The sequence below is a fragment of the Astyanax mexicanus genome, chromosome 10 (assembly GCF_023375975.1).
Source record: "Astyanax mexicanus isolate ESR-SI-001 chromosome 10, AstMex3_surface, whole genome shotgun sequence".
In the NCBI taxonomy this organism is placed as follows: domain Eukaryota; kingdom Metazoa; phylum Chordata; class Actinopteri; order Characiformes; family Acestrorhamphidae; genus Astyanax; species Astyanax mexicanus.
In genome coordinates this window covers 38,741,934-38,764,596 of record NC_064417.1, presented here as the reverse complement: position 1 = coordinate 38,764,596, position 22,663 = coordinate 38,741,934, and the positions used below count along the sequence as shown (strand labels likewise).

The 22,663-nt window shown below is 36.2% G+C and overlaps 2 protein-coding genes and 1 long non-coding RNA gene across 3 annotated transcripts; 1 reads left to right on the top strand and 2 right to left on the bottom strand.

Moving 5' to 3' along the window:
• Positions 1 to 773: 773 nt before the first annotated feature.
• matr3l1.2 (matrin 3-like 1.2) lies at positions 774 to 17,546 on the bottom strand. The gene is made up of 21 exons (XM_022684056.2): positions 17,439 to 17,546; positions 9,171 to 10,059; positions 8,775 to 8,836; positions 8,515 to 8,553; positions 8,314 to 8,417; positions 6,921 to 6,979; positions 6,667 to 6,780; positions 6,449 to 6,574; positions 6,105 to 6,272; positions 5,858 to 5,982; positions 5,246 to 5,774; positions 4,955 to 5,075; positions 4,827 to 4,846; positions 4,188 to 4,310; positions 3,516 to 3,644; positions 3,296 to 3,415; positions 3,069 to 3,199; positions 2,195 to 2,483; positions 1,758 to 1,926; positions 1,539 to 1,654; positions 774 to 1,145 (listed from the first exon to the last, which is right to left on the bottom strand). Exons 2-21 carry the CDS (start codon positions 9,915 to 9,917, stop codon positions 1,092 to 1,094), a joined length of 3,345 nt encoding a protein of 1,114 aa, XP_022539777.2. The 5' UTR covers positions 9,918 to 10,059; positions 17,439 to 17,546; the 3' UTR covers positions 774 to 1,091.
• On the top strand, positions 13,771 to 14,808 carry LOC125804834 (uncharacterized). Its single transcript, XR_007441023.1, has 2 exons — positions 13,771 to 14,119; positions 14,695 to 14,808. It is a non-coding gene; the product is annotated as an uncharacterized LOC125804834 (long non-coding RNA).
• Positions 17,547 to 20,620: 3,074 nt separating the features above from the next.
• LOC103038351 (dynein regulatory complex subunit 3) lies at positions 20,621 to 22,091 on the bottom strand. The gene has a single exon (XM_015605093.3). The coding sequence runs from the start codon at positions 22,070 to 22,072 to the stop codon at positions 20,732 to 20,734; it is 1,341 nt and encodes a 446-aa protein (XP_015460579.3). The 5' UTR covers positions 22,073 to 22,091; the 3' UTR covers positions 20,621 to 20,731.
• Positions 22,092 to 22,663: the final 572 nt, after the last annotated feature.

The following is a 22,663-nucleotide window of genomic DNA, read 5'->3' as shown; positions in this document are numbered from 1 at the left end:
AAGGTAAAATGGCACTTTAGGTCTAATTTCCAGGGCAGTATCTCTTAGTCTTAAGACTTCTCAAAAAAATGACTGTCAGACTGAGGGGATAATGCCCTGGGAATTTGAATATAAGCTTTGTATATTTATATATTTAGTCTTACCTAGCATATTTCCGGGCAAAACCATTTGTCAATATGTTTATAGTGTACGTTGTGTTTACTGTACATTTCTGTATATTCTTTATTTTATTATTCTACTTGCTGTAAATACTGTTCTCTGCACAATTGTGGGAATTTGACCTAAAGTGCCATTTGACCGTTCATTCTATATTACATGCCCTGTTCACAGGGTCATAACGTAAAATATCCTGGTTTTTTTTCTTTCAGGATTTTAATAGCATGATGCATTAAGTCTTAAGTCTATATTTAATCAGTTAAATTATTATTTAATGAAAATGTTATGCTCTCTTTCATCGTATTGTATTTATATTCTATTCAAGTCTAATTAAATCCAAAAGTATTTACAGGAATGCAAATCCTATTAAGACGCTGGCAAAAAATGTAAATCAAGTTCAGCTTCTGGTCCATTTCCCTATTTTTGTTTGGATAATAAAATAATATGTTTTTTGTTTTTCCAATTATAAGGATAGCTACTCTTCCTGCCTTCATTCATAATCTTTATTTGCAAAACAAATATACTCTTGGAGTTCATTATACAAAGGCACTTTAAATTATTTATAACCAATTAATCATAATTTGCCACTTTATTACAAGATGTTACACCACAAAATATGATTGTAAACTAAGCTTTATTGTCAGTTTACATGTAGAGATGAATCCGTAAAAACCAAAGAACCTCAGACAGTGTGAGAAATACTTTTTGTGTAGCAAGAGAAAAAAGCGAACAACAAATGTACAATTAAATGAAATTCTATTAAGATCTACATATATATATATATATATATATATATATATATATATATATATATAAAATTAGGTTTAAGATTATTATCCAAATACACAGCAATATAAGATGAGCCTAGTTGGTGGATGAACAATTAAACAACAACTGAAGAATACTATACAGTACCAATGACAATTCACAAATCTTCAGTTCTTTTCTTCATCACTCTGTGCTTTGGCCTTCTCCTTTGCCAAGTGTTTCTAGATGGAGAAAAACAAAACAATTTAATGCTTGTTTTTAGGAAAACACATTTGGCAAAAAATACAAAAAAACTACATAATAAATAAGGCTTGCTGTGCACAGGGGAAAAAACATGCAATTTAACCTACTACAACTAAGTTAAATTTCAAAACTTAAACATGAATTACTTACTACTTACTAAATTTAACCATGAATGTAATGCTAATGCCTGAGAATAATCTAATGTACATGTCAGCCCAACTTGCAGCTGTAGCTATCTTATAGAGTTTGATGAACTCCACGACTGAAAATATTGAAAAATTCACACCAATTTCGTATAAGCAAACTTTTTATCATAAATAAATACAGGTGAAATAGCTTCCTTTAATTAAAAAAAACAACAACAACAACACCTTAAGTTTGTCATAGTGTGCTTGGCTGCTGCAGTGGACCTTCTTAGCTGTGTCTTCATTTGAGTAAAAAAGAAAGCAGACTCTGCAGTAATATCCCATTTTTACAAACTCCACACCTGTAATCAAAGTGACAAATGTGATGTACTCTCATGATAATACATATGAACAATAAATATTTATTTATTTGCTAAAACACAATACCCTAAAATGTTAACTTACCCACTGGGACATCAGGTTCATATGGCCCCAGAGTGTCTAGGGTGGTTATAGTTTTTTTCTGAGACTGCGCAGGAAGAGTTGGGGCTTCGTTATTCTCCTGGCTCTTCTCAGGCACAACACAAGGCAACGCAGCAGCGGCAGCAGCAGCAGAATTGTCATTTTCACAAGTCTGTTTAATGCAGAGCAAAACAAATGAGCTGTTACTTTTCACAAAAGACTGAAAGGAAGACACTATTACTTTTTTTATATCAAGCAACAGAGAATTACTTCACTTTCAACAAATTTCTCCATAAAAAAAATCTGCTTTAGTTTATGGTCAAATTTCAGGAGAAATATAAAAAAGGATAAACTTTTAAACAATACTGTATGTTTTTAAATGCAAAGAAAATAAGAATCATACAAACAAGTCTTTCACCCTACAAATGAAATTAACTAACCGGTGTGGTCTTGAAATTGTAAGCTTCGCCTGCATCGCTGCTATTTTCCTCTGTTTTCTGAATCTTCATTTCAGCTTCACTCTCACTAGTCTCAGCTTGCTTTTCTGCTGGTCCATCCTGAGTGTCTTCTGTGCAGGATGTTTCCTCTTTGACCTTTTTGGTTGGTGGTTCTTCTTTTTTACTGGTCTTAGTTTTGACCGGGGAGCTGACCTGGGCTTCTGACAATTCTTCAGAACGCTCCCTTTTGGGTGGTCGTTTTTCTTCTGGTTCTGGAGCTGGAGGTCTCAGTCTGCACAGTTGGAAAGTGAATCAATACATTAAAATGTACCTATATTTATTTTCCTCCAAAAATTGATCAATGGTGATTCTTACTATCAATGCTGTCAAGCACTTACAATGCAGAGATTAAAATTATTTTAAATTAAGAAATTTAATTAAAACTAAAAAAAAATGAACAAAACTAAATAAAGAAATTAACAGTTAATTTATTTTAAAGGCAGCATGGTAGCAACGTAGGGGAGAGTTGGCCATTTTAAAAGTTTAAATAGTTTTGACAATGGTTTGTTGTTACTTAGATCTGTCTTCTTTATGCAACATAGTATTGAGATTTTCCAAGACAAAATAGAAATATTAAAATGAAAAATTACAGTTCTTTTCAACAAATAACCAACTGCAAAAACATGGACATTATAACCTGAAATCAAATGATTATTAATTAAAATGTTGGTTGATAGATGGAAAGTTGTTTCTGAGGGTATTTGCTGCTATAAATAAATCTATAGAATTTTACCAGTACACTAGCTCACCAACAGGACAATGAGAATTAAAACAACTTCAGGTTTTAAACAGAACAAATAACAATAAGAGCACCAACCCTTTTTCGAGATGTTTGTATTTCCTGCTCAAATAGACAACCAGCTTTTTGCCTTCAAACTTTATTGTACTTGTTTTAGCAGTTTCGACTAATCTCTCCGCATCCTCAGCCCTCTCCATCTCAATAAAACACTGGAATCAAACACAAAGGCAAGCATGAACCCACTTTAGACAGAGCAAGAGAAAAATGGATATATAAATAAACGACATTTAGAAAGAGCAATTTACCTCATTTCGAACCTTATTTATATAGTAACATCTGATTTTTCCAAATGGCTCTGCGATTTTCAGTAGGGATGCATCAGATTTAAAAGGTGGAAGACGTCCAATATAAACTACTCTGCCATACTGTGAACGTAGAAATCAATAATTGAACAGCAACATATTAAACAGCTATTACTGAAATTAAACAAAACTTAAAAGAATATTTTTTCTCAATTCTGCTTACCTGGATGGTGGCATAGACATGAGAATGAAAGATCTTTACTTCTTTTCCGCACACAGTTGGTGTGACATTTCCATTGTAGAAACGAACCATTGCTCTGGCTTCTTCTTCACTAGCAAGTTCCACAAAAGCCTTAAACAAAACACAAAACTGTTAAATGTTCTGTAAGGGAGGAGAAAACAAGGACACTGCACATCCCCTGAAATACAGTTAAATCCATTGTTAAGAATGAAATAGGTCATTTGCATAAATCTAATTAGAGCAGATCATGTCAAACCTGAGTGTTTACTAGGAGACCAGTAAAGGGAAGCCACCAAGACACCTTTGACTACACTGAAGGAGTAAAGGTGATGTTATCACCACCATGCCTTAGAGGGAAACAAATGCCACTGAATAAACTGTAGTCAAGATTGAGTTCTCATTTGCACCCTCTTGTAAAACTCACATTTTCTCTACCATCCCAGCCACTGAAGCTTTTAACTTCTTCAGAGTAGGTATAGGTGGCCTCCCTCACTAGCTTGTTTCTTGTACAGTCTCTTTAAGCAGATCTCTGCTTTAGGTAGATTTATGGATGCCATATTCCTTCCATTTCTTAAATATGGGTTAAAGTTTTTGTATCATTATGATCATTTGTATCAGTATTATTTTGTTATCATGTATTTGTAGCCAACATACCTCAGGCCTCACATTCAGGACCAGATGTCTCACTACTGTTCCAAAGGGCTTGGCCAAAGACAGAATTTCATCAAGATAATTATATCCACGCCTAAATCCAACCACGTTGACAACTCTTAGTCCCTGTAAATAAAGAAATGTATTATACTAATTCAAGGAAAAACTCCAGAGAAAAAAAATTAATACATTTGGGGGAAAAAAGTAGTAGTGTAGTATTTCATCGTTAAAAGTTAATCAGATACAGAAACAAGACATTTTTAAACACACTGCACTAATAGTGCACAGTTAGAGTGTATAACAAAGCTTTTTGTCCTGTTTGCAACAGTTGTACCATTCAGTTTGCAGGACAACTGCTGTCTGGATGTTTTTTCGTCAGCAGACTGTTCTGAACTAAATCATTTATAGATTTATATAAATTAGATTATATAAATTAGATTTTTTTATCAGCGTTAACATCTACTATGCTGGGAACAATCAGTATGGTTGGTGCAACAAACAGTTAATAAATCAATGAATAAAACTTTACAGTAAAGGATTACAAAGTAATTAAACAATGTGCAAACCCCATATGCTAATAAACCCTAATACAGTCAACTATGGAGGAAGTACATGCCATTTAAAAGAAAAGTGAATACTTACTCCACTTCGCTTTGATCTCCCTAAAATAAATAGCAAATTTCATTAGTCATACACATTATTAATAGGTAACAAAGATAAGCTATCTTTTGGTTGATATTACAGCAGACAAGTACATTAAAAGGTAGTACCTGAAGAGCTTTTATCCCTGGATTTAGACTCGTGCATTTCAGCATCTTCCTCCTCTGCTAGCTCATCCAGAGTCACAAACTCATCCATATTATCAGGAAAGTCAGATTCTTCAAGTCCTTCCTAATAAAAGACATATTGAGAGATCACAAGAACATTTAAAACAAATGATCAAACATTATTTATGATTTCTCTAAACTGATTATCTCTATTTTGTCCATTTCTCTAGCATACCCACAGGCTGACACTGATTCACTGTACAACTGTACAACTCTATTTTTAAGTTCTCTTACCAGTTCACTCAAATTCTCTGGAGCATTCTCATGATCAGCCTCAGCCTGCTCCACATCATCCTGGTCATCTGTGTCTTTGTGCTCCTCTGTGGGGTTTTGATCTGCTTCGGTTTCAGCTGGCTCCTCTGGCTGAGCTTCTGCCTCTTCGGGCATCTCTGTGCTCTCAGCATTGGGTGTGTCATCATCAACTGCTGGCTCCATCACTGAATCCTCATAGTTCAGTGAGGCTTCTGCTTTTGTTTGATCTTCAGCTGCTTCTTTCGACTGAGACTTCTCCGCAGCTGGGCCTTCATTTTCATCATGACCCTCCACAACGCCTTCGTCTTCATTACCAGACCCCTCTGCAATTACATCCTTGTGTTCTTTCTCAGACTCTGTCTCTCCTGCCTTTTCAGATGAGCGATCCTTAGATTTGGATCTTGTGGTCTTCGGAGAGCTGGACGAGGTTTTGTGACTTGCTTTGCTACTGCTCTTCCGGCTTCCCTCATCTCTGCCTTTTTTTCCTTGGCCTTCATTCTCAGATGGAACTCTAAAACAAAGCTCAGATGTAGTCTGTTCTTTTTTTTTTCTTTCAAGCAAAGTTCAACAATAGATCACTGAAGTAATACTCACTTTAAATCCTTGTACTTGGTGCAGATATTCAAACGAATGGATCTACGGTCAATAGTCAATGGATTAATCCTAAAGTACTTCACCAACATATCTGCATCTCCTGCACTGCTCATCTGTACAAATGCCTGTAACATATATGTGCAGTAAAAAAAACATTAGAAATTACAAATATGCACATTACAACACACAAAAAAATAAGACTACACAAGATACAAAACAAACAGTATGTTGGAGAACAGCAGTTTACCTCGTCATTCAAGAAAAGATGTTTTTCAACAGTGCCAAATCGACCAGCTATTGTGAGTAACTCCATTTTCTTCTCTCTCTCTCTTGGCAAATTGGAAAAGAACACCACAGGACTGTTCCCTGTCTTCACATTTTTATTGTCTCGGTCTCTGTCTGCTCGGTCATCTTTCTACAAAGCATAACACCATTTAATCAACAATTAATAAATAATCAAATAATATTAATATAAACAAAAAAAATGGGACTGAACAAAACATTAATTAAATGATTAAAATGTGTGTCTTAATACCACAAAGTGTATTTCTACCCTTTTTTTTTTTTTTTTTTTACTTAATGTTGTCTTACCTCAATTACCAACAGTTCCTTGGATATGTAGACATGTACTTGTTTCCCATGTAAAATAGCAGGCTTCTTATGATAATAATCAGACATTGCCAGAGCCTCCTCGTGGGTCTGAAGCTCCAGAAAAGCCTACAAATAAAAAAAAATGTAAACACACCATATCTGTCAAAATACAGTGAAGAGCTTTTCTTATGCAACAGTTCACAGATACAGAATATTACCTTGTTCTTGAGTACCAGGTGTTGTCGGATGGTACCGAATTGACGGGTCAAAGCAAACAGGTTGGATAACACTGGCTTCTGATCATACTTTACCACTACCACCCTGCTTCTTACCTAAAAGAAATGTAAAAAAAAAAACTCAACAGTCAACAATGTTTGTAATACAAGTTATATTTACAATACCTAGAATTAATTTATCCCTGAAAATAGAAATAGAGGTGTTAGCGGATCTACGTTTTGAAGGATTTTATTACCTTTGGGGTCATAGAATAGGACTGGGTTTTGCCTGCCATACCCATACTGGAATTGGATTCTTCATTGAAAAAAAAAGAAAAGAAAAAGAAATTATTAATCTGCAAATCTGTAATTGCAGATAGATATACAGGTTACAAATACAGTGTCCTGCAAACGTATACAAACCTGAAAAGTGAGAAAAGCAAAAGGTATTCAGCCCTTTTTACACTGAACCCTCTCAATAAAATACAGTGCAAACTATTGCCTTCAGAACTCACTTAATTAGTTAATAGAGTCCAGCTGTGTAATTTAGTCTCAGTAAAATAAATAAATAAAAAATAAATACATGTTCTGCGAAGGTGGTTTGTTAGAGAACACTACTGGATAAATAGCATTATAAAGACCAAGTAAATCACCAAAGTGAGGTTATAAAAACATATCCCAAGTTTTGAGCATCCAAAGAGCATTGTTCAATCAATCATCCAAAAATGGAAAAAAAAAAAAAAAAGTATTCCACAACTGCAAACCTACCAAGACAGGGCCATCCATCTTAACTGAGAGATCGAGCAAGGAGAACACTGGTCAGAGAAGCATGAGGCCTATGGTCACTCTGGAGCTGCAGAAATCCGCAGCTCAATTGGGAGAATTGGTCCATAGGACAATAGTGAGAAAGTCACTTGAGCGGCCCCACGGCCAAGAAACGTTATCAACGATGGGAGCCGAGCCCAGAGCGCTCTCTCTCCCTCCGCCGAGCCCAGCGCTCTCTCTCCCCACGGCAGAGAAACTTTTACATCACAATTGTGCTTTGGCGGTTTCACCATGTCGAAGCCCCAGAGTGCGCTTTATATCATAATATCTGACACACACGGTGCCTGCTTCGACCATTGTTCGGTCGAGTTGGGCTACCTGTACTCCCTTACTATCGGTAAAACGTGGAGTCATCCAGAGATACGATTTAAACCTATAGTTAAATAAGGAAAGCTAACGGTAACTAGCTCTGTAAACAGAAGCTGGCAAGACATGAAATTACCTATTCACAGACACTCCCCATCCAACCTGCCTGAGCTTGAGCTATTTTGCAAAATACAATGGACTCAGTCTCTGGATGAGCAAAGCTGGTAGAAACCCCAAAAGACTTGCTGCTGTAATTGCATTGAAAGGTTGCTCTACTAAGTATTGATACAGGAGGGCTAAGTACTTTGGCAGATCACACTTTTTCAGATTTTTATTTGTTTAAATTTAAAACCATTTATAATTCTTAACAATTACTTGCTTCTTCATGTTGTTTGTAAGGTACAGCTTTCTGTTTTTGTAAAAAGTAAAAAAAAAAAAAGGTAAAAAATGTTTGAGAGGTATTTTTCAAATCACTGCACATAAATGGTATTTAAAGGTCAATCACAGAAAAAAAATTACCCCAGTTTGAACTCATTCCTGTTCTTTGCCTTACACCACCAGATGGATACTCCGCAAGCAACCCGTCAGATCGTCCCCTGGATTCAAAAGAGAAGGACTCTGACCTGAATCGAAATAAAGAAAGTTGCAAACAAATAGACATATTATCTTTGGGCCTAAACCATTATTGAACATTGCATTAATTACAATCGAAATACATACATTCGTCCAGATGGCATTTGCGGATCCCAATCTGGATATCTATGAAAAAAGCAGATAAGAATTTTGAATTACTTTTAAATATCTATCACAAATGGAAATCAAACAGTAATAAGAAGCCTGCTATCAACAGTTAGCTTGAAAAATAATGCCACTTATTTTGCTCATAATTAACTAATTAAAATCACTAATTAAATTATAGTATGAACGTTACAGCTATTACTAACACAATTAAAACTAAACAAACTTTTAGGTGTACATACAACTGCAGGAGGACTCTCCTGTTTTCCGCATGCCGCATTCCAGTTGTGTGTTGATTCCATTCCTGTAAAGAAACACCAAAAAGTAACAATAATGTTTCTTTAACTGAAACAGATCATACTTCTGGATATCATCTCCCATCTTTAAAATGACATCGTACTGAACGTAGTAAATTTGATCTATTTATCATGGAACTGGTATAAGCAGTTTTAAAAAGTAAAGTTTTTTAAAGATTTTTTAAACTGCCTAAATAAGTGGATTAATCTTTTAACACACTTTGGATGAACACCAAAAAGCTCATGACAAACCTTTCCACATAAATATTATTTTCCATTAGTTTGACATGTTTATGGAAGAAAGTGTATATGTTTAAGAAACAAGCATACTGAATTACTCACCATGGTGGAATGCACATCAAAGTCACAAAGGGCACACACATGAGGAAACATTTGTGGCATGACTCCCAAGAAATCCTGGATTTTGCCCTGAGAAGGAGCTCCCATCCTTCGCTGCATAAACCGATCATCAGATGTTGAAGACGAGCTTAGGCCATAATAGCGGTCAGAGGAAAGATCAGAATGCTGCCGGTCTCTGCTGCTGTTTCCATATTCAAGCATATCATACCCATGAGCAGAGACATCTTGCATGGAACTATATCCAAAACTGCCCTGGGAAGTACGGCTCTGACTGTGGGCAGAGGATCGGTCCAGACGTCCTCCCTGCATGTCCCCCCAGTCATCACGGCCTTCTCTATAGGAAGTTTCTGAGAATAGTGACGGCAGGTCACCAGATAGATTTTTCCGATTTTTAAGCTGCATGATGAGATGGGGGAGTGTCTCCACACTGATGTTTTCCTCTGGAATCTGTGCCAACGCATCCAAGTCGGCAGGTGAGAGACCAAGACTGGCAAACAGTTTCATTGTATTGCTAAGGTGGCTTCCCACTCTGCTAGGGAGCTGAGAGCCATGGTCCTGTCTGTCCCCTCCTCCCAAGCCCACCATTCCACCAATGTGTTGGGAAGTGGAGCTGTAGGGATCGGGATTAGATTCACCCATGTTATAATTTAAAGTTTCTGCAGCAGCCAAGAGCCCACGGCCAACAGCAAAGCCTTTCTGACCACCATCAGGCGTCAGCCTTTGGGACATGGCTTAAGAACTGTTGAGCTTCAGACAGATGACAAAAAGTAAAGAATGAATAAGATGATAAATGGTTCAAAGAAGCACAGTCCGTAGAAGAAATTCCAAGTGCCAAAGATAAGATCCTCTTCTATGATAGTATGAAACAGGTCTGCAGAAAGACAATGAAGTATTGATTTGATTTCTAGAATGCTTTTAATTGTTTAGCAGTGCCACAAGAAAAGAACTTCAGTGAACTCTACAAAAAACAACCGACAACATAATACATTGCCCAACTGTAACATGCCCAATGGTATGAAGATCTAGTGGAAAGATAATAGGGATTACTTATTAGGAATGCGTAATAGAGCTTGGAAGAAAAATGTTAAGAATTAGAACTATACATATCCTTTAAATGATCAAGAAAGAACGAAAGCACTGCATATCACAGTGAGGAAAGGAAAACCATAGCATTTACAAAGGCCAGAGAACTACAAGAGAAGCAATCAACAATGGGTATCTCAGCTGGGCAGGACCGTGGCAAGAGAAGAGGGAACATGTCCTTCATTTGATAAAGAAATCCTGCATACAATTGGATTGCCTTTAATTGAAAGCTGATTCAGAAACAGCAATGAGCTAAAAAGAAGCACATGGAATTATGCAACAGATTAACAGCAAACAAGGCATTTTCCCTCCAGCCAAAGAAAGCTAAATGGTTAATAATCAAAAAAACTAATACTATGATTTCAACTGTTTGTATTAACTTTCATTACAGAAAGGAAAAAACTTAAATGCCACACTGTGAACTGCTAAGTCTACTCACTTCTGAACCAATGTTACTTGCAAAAATAGTCAAAAAGCAAGAATACAATCGCAACATTTGACACTGATACAGCAAGACTGTAACAAAAAGGATGTAGGATATGCATTTTTAAACTTTCTCATTTTCTATTATATGTTGCTGTATACAACACTCTATAACAGAGAAAAATGCCAATAACATCACGCTGGGAGTTTAATGCCCACTTTGTCCAAATACCACTCAACGTAGCAAGAAATAAATTATCTCTGAAAATACGTTTTGTGTTTGTGTTTTTCATTAGAGTGAATAACAGGTGGATCTACACTGTAAAAACAACCTATAGAATCTACTCCATAAATGTGAGGTAATGATTTGCACTCAGCTGCAGTCTAATCTGAAGGGAGCTGCCCAACTAGGCAGCATTTACAGGCAGCATAGGCACGCTCCCGAGAAAAGGACTGTCCCATTTCTGTCCCGATTCTGAAGGCAGCGGCTGTGTCTCAATTCAGAGGCTGCATCCTTCGAAGGACTCATTTGAAGACTGATTACATCACCGCGGTGCGACTAGGCTGTCCCATTTCAAAGACTCCTTCAAATGCGGTCGACGAATGCAGCCTTCTTTTCCTCGGAAACGAAGGATGCACCGGGTGTATCCTTCACAGCCTACAGTATCCCAAGATTCATTGCGTGCCGGCTTATTTCAGCGCGAAAAGGGCGGAGTCAGCAGAGGAGTCGGCTGTATTATGTAGTTTATAGATATATAAACACTTATAGATATTATAAATATTATTAATATATTATATCATTTATATTATTTAGTTTATATATATGTATAAGTATTATTTAGTTTATATATGTAGTATCATGTTTATGTTGTTATGTTTTTAGTTTAAAGATATATAAATACATATTTATTTACATAAACTAAATAATATATATATATATATATATATATATATATATATATATATATATATGTGTGTGTGTATGTCTTAATGTGTTATTTAGTTTATTTATGAGTATTGTTTAGTTCATATACTAAATAACACTTTATTCTAATGTATTCTCTTTTTTCCAACTTCATTGCAAACGCCATTTTATTTGTTTATGTTCAGTTCCACCCATTCACATTTAAAACATTTAAGTAACTGCACAGTTAATTAACCTGGACTTAATAAATTTGGTATTTTGAGGTCTGAAGTAAAACTAGATCAAAATCTCTGGCTCATTTCTCAGCTCTGACTTGGTTGTGGCGGTTTGAATCTCAAACAGGAAACAGGAAATACTCCGTAGGATCATACCTGTCAAGTTTTAGATTTAAAAATAAGGGATATTTTCCTCTGTACGCTTAAAGCCGTCCCACCAGCCCAACGAAGGTTCAGTATCCCTTACATTTTAAGACAGGTTTACAAAAAATCTAAAATAACCAAAAGTGAACCACTTACACACTACAAGTAGATTATGAGAATCTGAAATGTTGTGGACATTCCTACATATGTCATTCTTTTAATACAGCCAAATAAAAAATCCTTTTCTTTTTAAAAAAATTTCAAAAACTTTTTTGTAATAAATGCACTCTTTTATATGATATATTTTTTATTTATTTAATGGATTTAAAATTGAACAAAGGTTGCACAAATTTTGCAAAATGACTGTTGGTGACCTAAACATAGTATCATGAGCTTTTACTAAAAGGACATGGACCAGATATGTTCCATCAGTAGAAATTAGTCCTAAGGGGCCAACACAATAATTTTTAATTAATACTTCTTTCTTTTGATCACTCCACCCCTGATTAGTTCAGTTAATTTCGGTCCTCTCCACATTTCTAGTTAAACTGAGTCACAAGCTGTAATTTTTTTTATTTTAAAAGGTTTAATCTGTGTGTTTTATCTCGGAGACGAGTATTCTTAAACAGCTATCAGAAAAATCTCATCACAGTTTACATGATTAGCCTACCGTTACCTTTCTTTTAGAAAAATCGCTGTATATCCATATATGTTTTAACATCAGCTGCTTCAACTAGCTGCCTGAACTCACAGCGACGGGGGGCTTCCCCACACTGACCCTCCTTTGCAAGCTGATTGGCTGTTTCTCCTAAAAGGCGGGACTTTCTCATTGAACCGGCTCCACGACTGGTTAAGAGAAACAGAGCGGTCAGTGCCCTGTCTCCTTAATAATATATATTTTTTTATTTTAATATAATACAGGAAATATACGGGAAAATACTAATACGGGAGGACGGCGGGAAAGAGGAGTTAAATACGGTAGTTTCCCGGCCAAAACGGGAGACTTGACAGGTATGCGTAGGATAGACTGTCCCATTTCAGCATTGACAGTATATATTAACTGGACCAAGCCATCCCGCTGATTTCAACGGAGCTAGGTGAGGCCAATCGTGTCACTTCCTGATCGGCTTCTCGTGGGGCGTTAACCGGGAAAGTGAGAGATTGCGCAGGCGCCAGCATGACGCAAATCTTTCGCGTGCCGTGCAAACAACCGTACTGTTAATAGGAGCTGCACAGACCTATTCAGTCCACAGTGAGAAAAGCTCCATTCCGTCCCAGAATGGGGCTTTTATTGAATGAACAGCAGATATAGACTAGAATTACTGATACCCAATATTAGTCCACGGATTTACTGAGGAATATTCATAGTTTGTCTATATAACAAGCATTTAGAAACTCTGTAATGATAATAATAAATGTGTAATATAAATTATAGTTATATCTATACATTATAATTCTCATAGTCTATCTTACTTCTATTTACTGCTATCTTACTTTCAACAATGTATTATCACTGTTAGTAGCAGTATTATATTTGCATAATAAAAGGTTACTTTGACCCTGTTCTAATTCAATCAGCTCTGTACTTTTAAATTAAGAGGAGCAACTTCTCCAAACATTACAGCGCGGTATTTTGGGTCGCGTTTTTTTTACGTCATCGTTAGCATAGTTCTATAAAAATGTTATTTTCTAAAGCTACAGATTATTAATCTTATGGATCAAATGGCAGAAAATCCGTTCTTTGTAAAAAAGAACATGATCTGTGTCATAATCGAAAACGGCTTGGAAATACTTTTATTATTGGTTCAAAGACACCCCGAAGTGAATGGATAGCTTCGCTCAAATGGTCCTCTCATCCCTCAGCAGCACACTTCCGGTGGCACGTTTTGGAAGGGAAAAGCTGGGGTCTGCATTTCAGTAGAGCCGCTGCGGCCTACCCAACCTTCAAAGGACACACCTTCGTAGACCGTGTCCTTCGAAGGATGCAGCCCCTGAATTGAGACACAGCCAAAGTGAGACGCATCCTTCACGGCGAAGGCAATCCCATGATGCATTTCACCAGCTCAGAGTTCCAGCGCTCAAATTTAAAAACATGGCGGACGGAGCCTGCACTGCGAGGGAGTTTCCTCCCTCGTACAAACGTAAGTAATTTGCTCATGTATTTCCAATCACTGCTGCGTGTGTTTATCAGACTAGCACATTTTAGACTGTTTTAAGTTGTTTTCCAGTGATGTTTTCGCCTGTACTTTATTTAATGTAAGATCTGACCGGGTGATGCTACCGTTAGCTTATCGCGCTAATTTACCGGGTAAGCTAACACGTATCTAGCCGAGTTACAGAGTACCAAACGCGGCTGGAGCGCTAAGGAAACCCCCGCTAGGAAACAAAGATAACCTGGCCATACAGTATAAAACCTTTAACTGTTTTAAGTCACTGTTACGTATAACTGAGTGATTTAATGTGTAAATAGTTTAATTGTTAGAGGGAATAATTGTAGAATAACCTGTAACACAGTGATTTAATGTGTAAATAGTTTAATTGTTAAAGGGAATAACTAGATTTACCTGTAACTCAGTTATTTAATGTGTAAATAGTTTAATTGTTAGAGGGAATAACTAGATTTACCTGTAATTCAGTGATTTCATGTGTAAATAGTGGAATTATGAGCGTGTTCTCCATAAACCGCTGTTACTAATTCAGATTATTTTGTCCACAGGGCTGAACGCGGGCCGTGGAAGGTGAACTCTGGTCAGACCGGCTGGAGGCAGCGTTAGCTCCCATTATGAATAGTTTTTTTCTTTGAATTTAATAAAGTTTTCTCTCTTTACATTATTGTTTTTGCTTGTTGTGTTTTATTGTCACTATGCTTATTGTAATATCACATCTCAACTAGTGGGTATGGGTAAATTTTAAAATTTAAAGTTTATGAATCATGTTATGTTTGTTTTATGCAACTAAAAGGTAAAAATAAATTAGCTGGCTGTGTATGAATGTACAATTGTATGAAACGTAGCTTAGTTTGACAATTTAGCTCTGATGGCTTATACAAAATCGTTATTATATTATGGTTTCATTACTCATGCATTACAAAGCATCTAATAAAAAATAAATTAAATACATAAATAAAACTGACCATACTCTGAGTATGAAGTGAGGAAAAGTGTATAGTTAAAGTAAATCATGAATATTTAAGTTTATCTGTAATATTTGGATGAGTAAAGGAGAAATAGCTGTCGCTGAATTGAGAATTTTCCCGAGGTAAGTGATCGTTAACTTTAGTTATTTGTAAACAGCTCAGGAGAACAGCGCGCTAGACGTGATAGCGTATGCTGACTCCAGAGCGTGTCCCGAACGCGCTGCCTTATAAGATCCCTTATAAGAAAATGCTGCCGAACGAAGGAGCTGCCTTTGAAGGTAATGACTACCTAGACAGCTCCCTTCAGATTGGAGTAAAGATTACCTAAATGTATCAGTTGTGACACACTGTGAAACAATGTTAAACCTACCCAACATTTCTCAAAACTAGTTTCTTAAAAAATGGGACAACATGGAGTGCATATTTAGTTTTAATTTTAATTTATTCGTTTAATTACTTTATCAGACTGTTACACTAAAACTTAGCTGGCATTGTGAGATATGTAAGAAAAATTGTCTCAAAAGCCCAAGTGATATTCTTATAACTTTTCTGTTCTCCTGAAATGGTAACAGCTAAATACTGTTAGCTAGTTTTATGATAGACTTGATCTTTAGAGTGGCAGTGGCACACAATAAAACTGCCACATTGTTTATGGAGGGAAAAAAACAATATTCTTATTGTAGCGAACTAAACAACTTTTGCCTTACCACAATTAAATAAAAGAACACTCAAAAGGATCAGTTTCATCTGATTTTACTATTTTTGTTACATGTTTGAATAAAATTAACACTGTTGTTTTATTCTATGAACTACTGACAAGGGAAAAGTTTAAGTTAATTTAGAAACAACAATACTAAAATTTCAGTATGTTCAGATATCAATATCCCTGATTTTAAATAACATTTTAGCATGCTCTGAAAACAGTTTTGATAATGCTTTTGGGTGACCTTATGTAACTCTTGGTTTAAAAGTTCATCTTAGCATGCAGTTAATCTGGAAACTAACGCATTATTTTATTTTTTCAAACGTAAATGAAACACGTGACAAAACAGAGAACCTGGTCACACATTAGCAGTTTTATTCAGTGATATAACAGCAACGCGTCCTGTTGAGTTCAGAAGGTAGATTACTTTTTATTCTTTTATTTATGCTTTCTCTCTCTCTCTCTCTTTTTCTCTCCCTGTCTCGCTCTCTCTCACACACACTGCACGTTTCCTCTTTTCAAGCTGTTGAAGGTAGAACATGGAGCTAAACTCAATTACAACAGTCTACATTAAAACGCATCAAAACTATCCTGAGATATTATAATACACTAAAAAAAATCTAGTGTGCCAGGTGTATATCACACTACACCATTATTTTTGTCCCCTTGCCAATAAGTGCCATAATTAAAAACAATGTAGTTAGCGTTAATCATTATTTGTTCCATGATTTAAGTTAGGTCACAGAATACTGCTGATTAATACAACTACTAATAACTATTAATACAAATCTGAGACTGACAATTATTTTATTCACATTAAAACAATTAATCGAACGTTATCCAAAAGCAGTGTGCAAGACTGGTGGAAAGGAACATGCCAAGATGCATGAAAACTACGATAAGAAAAAACAGGGTTATTCCACCAAATATTGATTTCTGAACCCCTAAAACCTTATGCACATTAACTTGTTTTTATTGCATAATTTGAGGTCTAAAATACCTGCATTTCAGTCATCTCTTTTTCTGCAAATAAATGCTCTAAATGACAATATTTATATTCGGAATTTGGCAGAAATGTTGTCCGTAGTTAAAACAACAATGTTCATTTTACTCAAACATATACCTATAAATAGCCAAATCAGTGATACTTATTCATAAACTGAAATGGTCTTTTATTAGTTTCCAGAGCTTTACATTATATAATGGCTTAGTTTAATCCACTGTATATTTGAACTATATTTGAATATAGTTTTTTCTCCATAAACAATGAAGCAATATGTTGGGTGCAGCTCTAAAGTTCAGGTCCAGCATAAAACTAGCTAACAGCACCATTTCAGATGGAACACAAAAAGTTAGTAGTTCGGCTAAATCTACACGGAACTACGATTTCCGCACTGCATTTTATATTATAATATAATATAAGAACTTCTTCGCTTTGAATCAAACCCACAGCAGCAGCTCCATTAGCCTGTTAGCTAAAGCTCCAAAACTGGCGCGTAGAAAAAGCTCAGCAGCTCACTAAACCTGTTCTCTCTGATACATTTTAACCACTGATTTACACACAATGGGAAGACCAGTAAATATTAGTTCGCTTTATTTAAATAAATAAGTATTTACTCACATTTTCTCTGTTCTTTCTCTCCACGGGATGCAAAAACCGAAAGCTCGCCACACTCCAGGTTGCGAATCAGCTGACGAACTTCCGCTTACTCGGGTCTTTCTCCTGCACGAGGAGCGCACTGACCCCTACAGCCTGGGTCCTGCACTAATCTATCTGTACCACAGACTGGATATAACTACAGACTTTAAGACACAACCACACCTATTAAATACATATTTACACCTATTTCACATATTTTCATCTATTATACAATCATATATTTTACACTCACACCAATTTTACACACTCTCTCTCACACACACACACTTTGACATTTTTGAGAGCTGGGTGCAGTGAATGCGGAAACACGTGCTTTCATGCTGAAATACTTTGTATTATGTATATGCAGTTTTCAGACCTCAAATAATGCACAGAATTGTAGATTACATTCAAGAATATATATATATATATATATATATATATATATATATATATATATATATATATATATATATATATATATATATACACGCACATATAAATTTTAAATTAATTAATTTATTATTTACACTTAGTATGCCATGCCATACCATATGTCTGTCTTTAATAAAAAGCATAATATAAAGTATTTCAGCATGAAAGTACATATTTGTAATGTGTAAAAGCGTCCTGAATCATTACTACATCTCTGCTATTTGTAAAAAAAAAAAAAAAAAACGTGTGTAAAACGGGTTAAACGGTAGAGTTGTGGATTCCTTCCTCAGTGTAAATTAATGCACTGAGGGCCGCATGGCTGCCGACTCCAAAATGGCAGCCACGCTGAAACGCCAGTCGTGCGTCATTTTGTAGTCCTTGAACGGCTTCCGTGTCTAAGCATTTTTTCCCTATTAGAAAAATGAATAGGGTTTTCAAAAACCCGCCTCTGTCACATTCTGTGGTAAATAAATCTGTTCAGACCTCGGTACGTTTTATTCTTCATTTACCTTCTGAATATCACTGGATCCTCTGAATTATGAGATAGTTTAAGAGTCGGGGAGGTCAGTTCACTCCGCTGTAGCGTTAGCTTAAAGTTAGCATTTTTCTCATTACGACTCTTAAACTATCTCATAATTCAGATCTCTATCAGCCAGGGACTATTTTTGGCACCAGCAAACTTCGGCCGTATACTGAATGAACATTCAGGGTCAAATGGGAAATCATTCTGTAGTATTCATTGTACATGATTGCTCTGATACTTGGTCCGCCTAAGAGTTTTGGGTGTTGTAGTACTGGAGAAGTTACGGATTTGGGTTTCAGGGATGTGACTGTATGTGCTTCAGTGCCTATAGCTATAGTTCCACCTTGGATGTATCCTGAACCCACTGTTGATTTAAGGCTACATAAGCTGCCTAAAGATACTGAGGACTGGTCTCTCATCTGTAGAAGAAAAGTAAATAACCATGTAAAATGTGAGATTGTTTCTGGAGCTGATCAGATGGTTAAAAAGACACGAATCAAAACAAACAAAAAAACACACTCTGACTAATAAACTGTACCTTGTGATAGTTAAATTGGCTTTAGAATTAGATAAATAAGTCATCAATGTTTGAGAAGAAACTATGTATATAATGTTTAGCTTGTCCTGATTCCCCTGATCGGCCAATAACTATTTCATTTTCAAATTGTGTTCATTAATTTAGAATTGCATGATTTACTGTAAGCTACAATGAATGAAAATCCATTTAGCTAACCTGTTAGCTAGAAGCCAGAATTTGGTACAGTACTTTATGTTGTTAGTGTAAAGCAGTTTCTTAACCCTAATTACTGCCCTAAACGTGTGTTTTCCACAGGATCCAACTGATCAGCTAATTAACAAACCTTTATTGAGTTTACCTTAGCCCCCTACATATCAGAAATCAATTATTATGAATATTCAGCAGTGTATTAGACACATCATACCACCATTTACCTTATTAAGTGTCTTTAAAGCAGAGGAAGCTCTAGCATATGCAGAACAGTGTTAATATTGACTTATGTTCATTTGTAGTTCACAGTAAGACCACATGTCCTGAGTAAATAGATGGATTCAAGGCAAATCCAAATGTTTTATTCTTAATTTTTTTCACAATAATTGTATATGTTTTGAGCAACTACACAGCAACTTGTTTAAGCAAGTTTGTGAAAAGTATTAAGAGACAGAGAATGTGGCAAAAGTAAATATTTTGTATAGGTGAGTTGTGAATGTTGCGAAATTAATTTACTTTAATTGTTCAGGGTTAGAGTTTGTTAGAATTTGCTTAAATCTCAATATTGTGTTGTAATTTATTATTTAGAGGGGGTAGAAGAGATGGTTGAAGAAATGTGGAGAGGACTGTAATTAACTGAATTGATCAGGACTGGACTGATCAAAAGAAAGAGGCATTAATTAAATATTATTAATTGTGTAGACCTCTTAGGACTAATATTTCTTAATATTTATTTCAATAATTTGTTTCAGAGTGTCATAAAATGAAAAAGAACAATTTAGAAACAAGTGAATTTTCTGAGTGTTAAATTGCTACATTAAATCCAGTGTTGATGTATTGTTTTGCATACTGCATATGAAGGAATGGATTTACTGATGAAATATGTCTGGTCCACGTCCTTATAAAAGCTCACTATTTTTAGGTCACTAACAGTCATTTTGCAGAATTCGTGCACCCTGTGTTCAATTTTAATATTAATATAAATAAAAAAATTAATATAAACATGAAACCTCAACTGCACGACACAGATTGCATGAGAAGTTTGTCTGCACGAGTTTGTAAATGGCATCCCGTTCCCCTATATATTTGCCTTATATATACGTCTGCCATATGTTGCCACCACTCAAATTCCTGCCCCACTACTGCCACCCCATAAATATTTTTCTAGATCCGCCCCTGCACACAGACACACACACACTTCTATTTCACATATATACACCTTTTTTATACACTTAGACGTACTTCACACAATCATACATATTTCATACAATGACATGTGTTTTACACACCTATTTCACATATTTACACCTTAAATATTCTTAAATAAAGTAATTAGCATTATCTTACTTAGCTAATGTTAGCTAAAACATTCCCCATTAAAATAAAATAGTTAACATTAACTTACCTAGCTAATGTTAGCTAAAACATTCCCCACTAACTAATCCCCCCCAGGTCTCTGCTCTTGTTATTTTGCCTGTTCTATTTTTTTTTTATTTTTTTTTTGGCTGTTCCTTAGCTGATTCTAATTGTATTTTAACAGCTATTAACAGCCATCGATAATCTATTTCATTTGGTTTTGCTCAATATTAACTAAATATAGTGACCGATCTCTGAGATGAACTTGTACTTCCGCTTCAGCTGCTCATCCTCAATTTTCTCAATCAGTGCAGTCTTCCAGCTATTGATACGGTTGATGAGCTCATTTTTCCTTTCCTCTATCTTCAGTAGGTGGTTGTTCTTTTCCCCGTGCATGGCCAACTTTCTGCACTGGTCAAATATCTCTTGCGCATATTCAATGAAGCCCTCAACCAGATCTGAGATTTTCCTTTCAAATTCGTTGCTGATGTCCTCTAGATTATCCGAAAGCTGCATCTCCAGCATCATGAGTTTCCTTTTTACTTGGTACATGTTATCACGTACAATATCTCTTTGGATCTTCACCAGCTCTGAGTCAGTTAACTCCTGCATCTCTGCCTCCGCCTGCCTCCTAAACTCCTCAAAGTCAGTGACTATCTGATTTGATTTCTGCTGATTGTCAGACACAGCTTCTCTATAGCAGGTGAAGAAAGAGTCCACCTCATTGTTTCTCTGAGCATGCTGGGTTAAACCTTCATTAAAGAGCTGCATGCATAATTCGCTCATTTTGAGTTCATATGACTCCATTGTTTCAGGCACTTCATCACCATCATCAACAGTCATACTGCCAAATGGATGTGGCCCATTCAAGTCCTCCACAAATGCATCCCTATGCAGCTGAAGCTCCTGCTTAGCAATTGTCTGAGCCTTAATTTCTGTATCCTCCTCTAATTCACCCAGTGATCCTGTCACAGTAATCTCGTCTAAAGCTCTCTCTCGAGTTTGCTTGTCCACAATCATAAAGTCCAGGTACAGCAAGTCTGGGAGGTGCGCAACTATATAGAGCGTGTAGTTTGTCTTTCTGGATATGGGATTCCCGGCCAGGCGAAGCGAGCGCAGGTTCTTAAATCTTCTGAGGTACTCCACAGTATTATCAAGCTGGGAGATTCTGGTATGAGCAAGAGAGAGGTGTTGTAAATGTTCCAGTGTATCCATATTTTCTATGACAGAAATGTTGTTCATGGATAAATTCAGCTGTTTAAGCTTCACAAGTGTATCTAGTCCCTCAATCACTTTGATTTTGTTGTAAGACAAATCAAGGCACTCCAGGTTTGTTAGAATCTCTAATCCCTCAATCTTCTCTATGCAGTTATTAGTCATCTGAAGCTTTACTAGAGAGGTGAACTCCCATAAGTGCTCTATCTTGAAAATATTTTTGAATTCCAGACGCAGCCGAGTTACTTCAGAATACTTGAGAGCCTCGCCTTCCTCCTTAACCGCTTCTTGGAGCATGCACTCACTGATCACAGCGTTTCCCGCCGCCGCAGTACTGTCCCAACTAAACAATCTGTCCATGTTGCTGTGTTGTATGACTGTAAACGCTGCGTACGTTTATATAGACTAGGCTGGTGATGACGTCATAGGTGGAACGCCTATCGCCGACGTGATGTCTATGGTTGTCACGTGCTACGTATCATGTAGCGACGTAGCTACGTACGTCTGCGCATGCGCACTACTCTTTCGCCTAGCAGCACACACCAGGCGTGTTGGAGATACAGCAGCGCCTCACCTTGCTAGTCAGCGAGAGCAGCCGGGCGCTGTTGGGGGGTGGAGGTGGAGTGGAGTCAAATCGGACAGTCTCCAGCTACAGCAGATCTCGCGGTGTGGCTCTTATAAAAGGAATAAAAGTAGAAATTGCGCTGATATTACAGCATTCAACTGCATAGATCTGAGCTAAAATAACAGCTAGGTTACTATTAGGAGGAAATTAGTGATGTAATGTTTTATTATTTATATGAGAGAATTTTATTTTAACAAACAAACAAACAACAAACAACAATATTCATTTTTTAACCCTACCTGGTCTTCTTAATATTTTAATGGTAGTATTTATTAATATAAATATATATCAATTTAGGTTTGCATTTTCCTCTTTTATAACAACAA

Bases quoted from the DNA above. Each gene is read 5' to 3' on its own strand.
- matr3l1.2 (XM_022684056.2), bottom strand. From the start codon at position 9,917: ATGTCCCAAAGGCTGACGCCTGATGGTGGTCAGAAAGGCTTTGCTGTT. The intron at 8,418-8,514 runs GTATGTATTTCG...ATTTCGATTCAG, and splicing joins CAAATGCCATCTGGACGAAT to GTCAGAGTCCTTCTCTTTTG. The intron at 2,484-3,068 runs GTTGGTGCTCTT...CCAACTGTGCAG, and splicing joins TACAAACATCTCGAAAAAGG to ACTGAGACCTCCAGCTCCAG.
- LOC103038351 (XM_015605093.3), bottom strand. From the start codon at position 22,072: ATGGACAGATTGTTTAGTTGGGACAGTACTGCGGCGGCGGGAAACGCT.